Source organism: Micropterus dolomieu, linkage group LG11 (assembly GCF_021292245.1).
Source record: "Micropterus dolomieu isolate WLL.071019.BEF.003 ecotype Adirondacks linkage group LG11, ASM2129224v1, whole genome shotgun sequence".
Taxonomy (NCBI): Eukaryota; Metazoa; Chordata; class Actinopteri; order Centrarchiformes; family Centrarchidae; genus Micropterus; species Micropterus dolomieu.
Window position 1 is genome coordinate 29,336,348 of NC_060160.1, and position 9,384 is coordinate 29,345,731.

At 39.3% G+C, this 9,384-nt stretch overlaps 1 protein-coding gene across 1 annotated transcript in view; it reads right to left on the minus strand.

The window, feature by feature from the left end:
- The window catches only part of LOC123979022 (gamma-aminobutyric acid receptor subunit rho-2-like), an 83,203-nt gene that overhangs the window by 45,960 nt on the left and 27,859 nt on the right, over positions 1 to 9,384 (minus strand). The window contains 1 exon segment of the mRNA XM_046062729.1: positions 900 to 967. Within this exon segment, the coding sequence (XP_045918685.1) occupies positions 900 to 967 (68 nt within the window).

The window sequence follows — 9,384 nt, forward strand, 5'->3', positions numbered from 1 at the left end:
TGGGCCGAAGGTTTACCTTCCAACAAGACAATGACCCTAAGCACACCGCTAAAATAACGAAGGAGTGGCTTCACAACAACTCCGTGGCTGTTCTTGAATGGCCCAGCCAGAGCCCTGACTTAAACCCAATTGAGCATCTCTGGAGAGACCTGAAAATGGCTGTCCACCAACGTTTACCATCCAACCTGACAGAACTGGAGAGGATCTGCAAGGAGGAAAGGCAGAGGATACCCAAATCCAGATGTGAAAAACTTGTTGCATCTTTCCCAAAACGACTCATGGCTGTATTAGATCAAAAGGGTGCTTCTACTAAATACTGAGCAAAGGGTCTGAATACTTATGACCATGTGATATTTCAGTTTTTCTTTTTTAATAAATTTGCAAAAATTTCTACATTTCTGTTTTTTTTTCTGTCAAGATGGGGTGCTGAGTGTACATTACTGAGAAATAAAATGAACTGTTTTGATTTTTGGAAAATGGCTGCAATGAAACAAAGAGTGAAAAATTTAAAGGGGTCTGAATACTTTCCGTACCCACTGTATATCTAAATATACAGTATGTATATAGTCTGTGTGTGTGTGTGTGTGTGTGTGTATGTGTTTTGTAGGAACAGATATTTCATTAGTTTCCAGTCCTCATTTTGTTGTTGCTGTAGCATCAGTTTTTTTTCATTTTTTATTGTTCACTTGGTTTCTCTTTTTACTTTAATAGTCTTGTTTGCCTTTGTAAAGAAGTGCTAAGTGCTATATATATGTATGTTTTTTTGTACATTATGACACTACAGCTACTACACTGTGCAGCAAATCATCTAGTTCCAATTCATCTCCTACTGTGACATGCATCATTTGTAATAATCTGTAACATTGGATACAGGTGTGCATAAGCATAGGTTTTCTTACCATATCAACCTCAGAGATGCTGTCCAAGCTCTCCACCTGAACGTCCACTCCAACAGGGATTGCAGGACCTGCCAAACAAAAGTATATCATGAGCAAACAGATGTGAAAGTACACTTGCAATTTAACAGCAGGCAGTGCTAAAAACCTAAACACTTCTGACTCCTCTTCCCTTCTGTATCTTCAACTCCTAGTTTATTATTTTGATTGGGAAGCCAATGAGTCGATGAGCCAATGAGTCAAATGTACATTATTCTGTACATTAATAATGCACAGTGACAATTCTTGGTTTGTTTAAAGATTATAGATTCATAGAACAACCATCATTTCCATATATGCTACCTTAAGGTTAATGACGTTTAACTACAAACAGGTAGTATTTATGATGCATGGATTTAAAATACGCATTTCAAATACAAAATAGGTTTGTGTAATTTATATTTTATAAGGGTCATGAAAATGGCTTCATATTTTGTTTGACTTCATTGTTTTGTATTTTAAAAATACTATAAGGGACTTCCGGTTGAGTGGCCATGAAGTTAGCAGCGTAACTTTGGAGCTCCCTGATCCAGCATAATGCCATCTTTCAGAGGTTTAAACATTTAAAAAATCATGTGATTTTAATTAGGCATTGATAAATCTGAAGGAAGACGGAAAACCACCATGCATGTGAATAAACAGGATCCTCCAGCTCAAAGAAATCCACGGGCAAGATGGCTAGCAGCAGCCATATTGAACCAAAGAAATAAACACAACATGCGGCTGACGACATGGCTGACTTATAAACAACTGAGAGGCTTTCGCCAGAAAGATAGTGACGCTCTCCGAAAAATGAACACGTTCCTTGTTTTTTTCTTTTTATTGCCTTTATTCCTCTACTTTCTCTCCTTCTGTATGCAACCTCATCCCATTATTGCATGTTACTAACACAACTTCTCCCCTTTCTGGTAGTCTTGTGCTTTCTCGTCCCTCTCCTCTCTCCTCCTATCACTTCCTGCAGGTTTTCTGGCTCTGGAGCTGTGGAGTCTGGATCTGTGGTTGCGGGTCACCTGCTGCCCCCGTGTTCCTGCTCGACACCCTCTGCTGCAACGACTATTGTTACTAGTCTTATTGTTATTATTGTTATTATAATCATTAACACTACTATAAATATCTGTACCATTTTTCATTTAGTCTATAGCAACATCACCTTTACTGTCTGTACCTCTGTGTGTGTATATTGTGTAGGCTGCCTCCCTCCCCTCTCTCTCCTACATCCCTCTCTTTTTCCTCTCTGTTCCTCTCCTGCTCTCTCTCTCTCTCTCTCTCTCTCTCTCTCTCTCTCTCTCTCTCTCCCTCTCTCTCTCTCTCCCTCTCTCTCCTTCACCCCAACCAGTCGAGGCAGATGGCCGCCCACCCTGAGCCATGGTTCTGCTCGAGGTTTCTGCCTCTTAAAAGGAAGTTTTTCCTTGCCTCTGTCGCCTAGTGCTTGCTCTTGGTGGGAACTGTTGGGCTTCTGTAAATAGCATCACAGAGTACGGTCTAGACCTGCTCTTTTATGAAAAGCGCTGTGAGATAACTGTTGTTGTGATTTGGCGCTACATAAATAAAATTGAATTGAATTGAATTTACTCAGGGAGCTTTACGGAGAGCAACCTCTAATTTGCTGAAACACATGCACACTGTTACACATTCACACCTGGAAGCCGCCCAGTACAATCGCAGCCTGGTCTGCTGGCCACTGAGCAGCTCCACTGAAGCAGTTGGGGATATGGGCCTTGCTTAAGGGCACCTCAGTGGTGGTAAATGAGGGAGTGCAAGCATTGCTTGTTTTACTTTCCACGCCCAGATTTTATCCTGCTGGTCTAGCGCTCTTCTCTAACCTTTGGGCCACCAGTGCCTACCATGTGTAACGTTCCCTAAATGTTCTGTAAAGGTGACGAACGTCCCAAACATTTACAGATCATTAGAGATGTTCCTGAAATGTTACCAATAAGGTAGATAGTTTTCTCAGCTGCATCTCTGATGTCTCGGCAATGACTAAAAACAGACTGCCGTTTCCTCAAAGTGTGATAGTGGTGCCGAAGATGATGTCCCTCGAGCACTGAAAGGGGATTTGAACACACCAAGCACACTGGCTTCCCAAATAGGAACTGGTCCATTTTTTCTTGGAAACCCAGACGCTCTGTGTCCACTTTTCTCCTTTTTGATAAAGACATTTTCCACCATGAACGCCTACGCTTGACAGTGTTGTGTCACAAGGCAATGTGTGGGATCTACAGTAGAATATGGTATGCTATCATAGGGCCTGCTTTATGGGGGTAAAATGATGCAATGTTTATTGAAAATGAACACAATATGAGTCACAAATGCATATAACAATTTGTACATACAAATCTATAGAAAGATTAAAAATCCACAAATAACCACATCATTATCCACAAATGTATATCAGCAACTTGTATTTGAAAACCAGAATGTGAATGAACGTAAAGTGATTTGTCTGCAGGTTAGGGTCATATTCTGTTTGTAGATTGTATCACATTCATTTTCAGAATTTTGAAATTTTTTCACTGTCATGCTAAAACAATGCCATAATCATTGAAAATAAACAGACTATAAGTCACAAAGGCATACTACAATTTGTAAACACAAACCCCGATAGACAATTAGATTTAAAATCCACAAACTCCTCATAATCCACAAATGTAAAACACAATCTGCTGTTGGGCCATGAAAACAAAAATGGGCCTTCAGGTCACTGAGGAGCCTATCTGTACGTCGTAGACAGAGGACAAGCTAGAAGACTGAGCCTTGTGACATCCTGCATACCCGTTGGAGTCCCAAAAGCCTGAGTTTGGAGTTATCACCAACAAAAGACTGTAAAACAAGCACCAAAGCCCGTTTCGCACCTAGGTGCGAAATAGTGACTCTGACCTTAAACTAGAGCCACTATTGGCTGCGCTTGTAATCTTGCAGGTCACCCTGGTATCGCAGCCGGCGCGCCCTCCTCAGGTGTAAGTAGGCCTGAGCACAGCCAACACATTGTCTTTCCACAGCTGGGCGAGCGGTGATAGGAGACAACTTTCTCAGCGCTGAACTTTCTTTGTCCTGAATACAGACTTCACTCGCTGGACTAGCAACTCTGTTTTCTACCTCTATTAATTTTCACGGTGTTACCTAGACAATTTTGGATCCCTAAAGAAACTGTTACAGAAGATAACGTTTCCTTCCTGCAGAAGAACACGGATAAACTCCGTGCTTAACTGAGAAGATCACGTCTGTGTTATACCTTCTCAGCTTAAGTCGAATTTGCTGATTCCTGTTGCTGCCGCCGAAGAATCTGCTGTGCCGTTGAAACTACCAGCACTGTCACAACTGAGCCGAGAGAAAACTCAGCTGGATTTTCTAAAAGGACTGACGCATCTACTCGCTACCAAAAGCGACACATAAGAGGCTTTAGTATGTCTGGGCAGATAGTTTGTCATTGTAACTCACTTGTACAAGCTTCCTGTGGTGAGTTTCTGTTAAGAAAGGGATATTTAGAGACCGCCGTGTCTTGTTTTATTGCTGCGTTTTCCGCGCTTCGCACGTTGTTTGTGTCCGGTACCACTCGCTAGGCCGTGATGCTTTGCTCCTGTTACTGTGAAAACGTATCGGTATTTTTATCAAGCCAGGGAACACTGTTGCTGAATACAAGTTCACTACCGTCCCTCTCATTGATAAAGTTGTAGCTGAGTGTTTGCAACAGTAATTAGGATTTTTGGTGTTTGTTTCTGTTGTCTGAGGACAGATACAATTGCACATTCTATCTAATCCAAAGCCAGCAACCGCTGCTGAATGAATCAGTCACTGCTGGTGGCTGTAAGATAGACTGGTTTATTGTATATAGTTTTCCCTGTGCATTTCTCTCCTCCTTCTGCTTATTAACCCCACATGCACACACCACGTGATCTGCGAACCAACTCCCCATGATCTACAAATATAAATCACCATGTGCAAATAGATTCATAATCTGCTAACATACTCTTTATGATTCACAAATAGAAATCAGTGACTTGAAAAACAGAATTTGAATGAAGGCAGAGTGATTTGTCTGCACGTGAAGGTCATATTCTGTTTGTAGATTTGTTTTCAGAACATTGGCACTACTGTTCTGCTGTTTTCCCATTACATTTTTTACAAATGAACACAATTTGCAACCAAACACAGTCTAACTTGTATTTTCAAACCATTGTATAAAGACATGCTTACAATTCTGTGAAAAGTGTTGAATCTGTGTTTGTGGATCACAGGGCATTTACATATCCCTTTGCATTTGTCTACAGACCATTTTGGCAATGTCTTTCCACAGAGTGTGTGACTACGATCTACACCAGATCAGCCAATTAGAGATATTATTTCTATGTGATGTCACATCCCCTCAATAAGCCCTTCAAAATAAGAGCCGAAACTTGTCAGATGGGCCAGCCAACTCCGGTGCTGCCATAACAGCTCTGAGAAGCACACAGCGATAGGGAAGAAGAGACACTTAGGTTGTCAGGTAAACAATTACTTGACTAAATGGCTATTTTATTTCATTATGTCACATTTATTGGGATATTGGGAGGTTGGGATAGCCGGCGAAATCTTGGCCTTATTGCTGGGATCACATTGGCACTGAACCCCGTAGGATTTATTTCTAGCATGTCAAATATGTCATGACAAATTTAACAGAGACTAGAACAAACGCCAAGTAATAGCCAGCCAGTGATAATAACTTGAGTTATTATCACTGGCTGGCTATTCAGCTGGTTAACTTTAGGCAGGCGCTACCCCACCTGTAAGTGAATATTTTATATTTTCCCTGATAATGCTTTTGTGAATAACAAATCTGTGTCACAAATAACCTACCTAGCGACCGATGTGCAGCTAATATTAGCTCAGCTTGGGTGCACAGTTTGTTTTTAGTTGAGTTTTCACTAATATCATCTGATTCTCGTTTGACCTGACAGGCACATGAACCTTTATTATTGTTTTGTATCCTTACATGGAGTTTATGTTTGAGTTTGTGTTGGAGTCTGTGTTGTGCCGGGAGCCGGTTGTTTTATGGTGTTAGTGGACTGCATTACGTTAGCTGCGTTGTTGTTGCTGTAGTCAGGTAGAGGCTTGGTAGAGCGCATGCAGCTACATCCCGATCCAATGTCCTTACATTAAAGGCAGAGTAGTGGCTGTTTCAAGCAACAGAAAACAGGTGTGTGCTTTATTTGTGAGGCTACAGCCCACTGACAAAAAGGCAGTGAAAATTAGATTTATTAAGTGATTTCATTGAAAAACTTCATATAGCCCCTTTTAAAAAGGGAAATTATATATCCATACAAACAAACACACATACACCCCACGTACCTACCTACAACTAATTGAGTGAATTAAAAACAGTAGTAACAGTAATTTGGTCTTCATCCTTTTCTCTCTCCCAATTGACAACCATAGTATAGCACAGTACTTTATTGTTTGATAAATTTAGGTACATGGTTAAATGTTATATATTGTAAGCAGTTAAAATCACATATTCTGTATTATGAGGAATATAACGGGCAGTAGTAGTAGAGTAGTATACAAAAAACATCAAATAAAGACATATGCGTAGTAGCTGTGTGTTATACTGCTAATGCCTACAGTACATAGACAAACAAAGAAGATGTTTTGTTTACTGAGATTCAACAAGACTAGTAGTGAGCCTACACACTGTCACATATGAGTTTTGGGGACCACATACAGGGACAACACCAGTTTTATTTAGTTTCATGTGAACTCATGGTGACATTTGGCCCACTTTCTCAGTGGAATCAGTGAAAACAGTGTTGAATCCAGGAATTGGCAGCTGTTGCACTTAAGCAGTATATGAATGAGTCATCACAACACATTACACAAGTCCACAGAAAGTGGGATAAGTGACCCAAAAACAGATCTGAATTCTGTTTATGGGTTATTTTAATGGAAAAGATCAAATTCAACACCTGTTGTTGTAAATGTTTCATCTCTATACCATCACTATCATGACCTCTGATCCCTACATAAAGATAACACCATTACGTGTGACTCTCTCACATATAGCCAGTCAGCATGCACACACTGCATAGCGTTACAGTGAAGGGAAGATTTATAGGCTATTTTGACCTCTCTGCATCACTTATCTATACAGTCTGTAATCCAAAGAGATTAGCAGAGCACACTAAATGCTAGATTAGAGTCACCAAAGCTCTTCAGATGAGGGGCTGTGAAGAGATCTCTGTGTTTGGGATTATTCTTCACTTACTGAAACAATACCATCGAGTGTGTTGCACTTCTTGTCACATTTAACATAAATGGTCTTCTGTTCTCACTGTAACCTCATCAACCAATGTTCAACTAATTAAAGATAAAATCATTCACTTAGGAAGCTCAGGGCAGGACGGAGTCTGATAAAAAAATTTCTACTGAGGAAACCCTCCCGTTTTTAACTTGTTTGTTGAAACCAGCCAAATCAGCAATCTCCACCTAGAGGTAAACTAGTTGTCACTCAAGAGTTTCAAGCAGTATTTTGAATTTTACATCTCCTGTATGTTATCTATATCTATAATGCAAAAAAGTAACACATACTAGCACTTCAGCTAATGTTTTCCTCAGCATGCAGGCTCAATAATTATCATTAGCCAACCTTTTTGTTGAACCCAAATGTCTGGACATTACCGCAGTTGCAGACTCACATTTCCAAGAACAGATTCATTTAAATTTCATTAAATTCATCAAGTTCACAAGGGGCCTGAAGCGAACTTTCTGTGGACTTCCAGAGAGTCCACTTGTCATGCAGACTTAAATAAACTCTGCTTGATTACCCGGAATCCATACCAATATCGATGTGCCATAGACGTAATGATAATCCTGTATTTAGGAAGACATTTGCATTACTCATTCATTCATTCATATTCTTTTCAAATGACTGTACAAATTAAATTACTGTTTTATGTAGAATTCACAACTTCAGCAGTACTGTATATAAAATATAGCTTAATGTAGTTCAGATCATAGTCAGGCTATAGTCTAGTAGACTATGATCTGTTTAAAAATACAGTAACATCAGTTTGGCTACTAAGTCACAGCTTGGTGGTGGTTTCACTGCTCCTCTCTTTTCCACCGTTGTTTGAAAACCAATAAATCACAATCAACAGTCAAATTGCCACACAAGTCTCGGCGATGTCCGCCTGAGATCGTATGTCGGCAGTCAGCGTGCAGCGGTGTGTTTACAGCGAACAGCTGATGGAGCTACGCTAAATACTGGATCCAAATTTGTTGTTTTAAGTTTTTATCAGTCATTAAGTTTATACACAGAGCCAAATCGTTCTCCTCTTCATGTGGAAGAGCTATTTACAGCTGAAAATAAAGCACGTTAAAAATCTTGTTCCTCCGATGCTCAGACGAACACAGATGTGATGCTGCAGCTGATCTGCAGCTCTTGTTGGCTGGAAATGTTTCAATAACCTTTCCAAACTGTCGCAATTTTTATTTTTGTGTTGCTCTTCTCTGAGTTATTTTAAGAACTTGATGGCTTTATCCAGCGTGTTATTAAATTTGTAAAAATCTTTATCGCGTGTCTGTTCATTAAACTCCCACACAAAAAAGCTGTTTTTAATAAATGGTCTGAAGGGAGTAAGAATCAGAGGGTTAAATCTCTCCTTTTCAACCATAAATATTTCTATATTATATAATATTTGGTGTAATTAAATTCCTTTCTAGTCTTTTCGACCACTCAAAGCTGCATTCACCAGTCATACACATTCATACCGCGGGGGGGTTCAGTATCTTGCCCAAGGACACACACACACACGCAACCAGGGGGAGCCAGGGATTGAACCGCCAACCTTCCGATTAACGGCCAACCCGCTTTACCTCCTGAGCCACAGCCTTCCCTATATATACAGTGGGTACGGAAAGTATTCAGACCCCTTTAAATTTTTCACTCTTTGTTTCATTGCAGCCATTTTCCAAAAATCAAAAAAGTTCATTTTATTTCTCAGTAATGTACACTCAGCACCCCATCTTGACAGAAAAAAACAGAAATGTAGAAATTGTTGCAAATTTCTTAAAAAAGAAAAACTGAAATATCACATGGTCATAAGTATTCAGACCCTTTGCCGTGACACTCATATTTAACTCAGGTGCTGTCTATTTCTTCTGATCATCCTTGAGATGGTTCTACACCTTCATTTGAGTCCAGCTGTGTTTGATTATACTGATATATATATATATATACACACATATATATATATATATATACACACACATATATATATATATATATATATACACACATATATATATATATATATACACACACATATATATATATACACACATATATATATATACACACACACACACACATACACATATATATATATATATACACATATATGTGTATATATATATATATATATACATATATGTGTATATATATATATATATATATATATACACATATATGTGTATA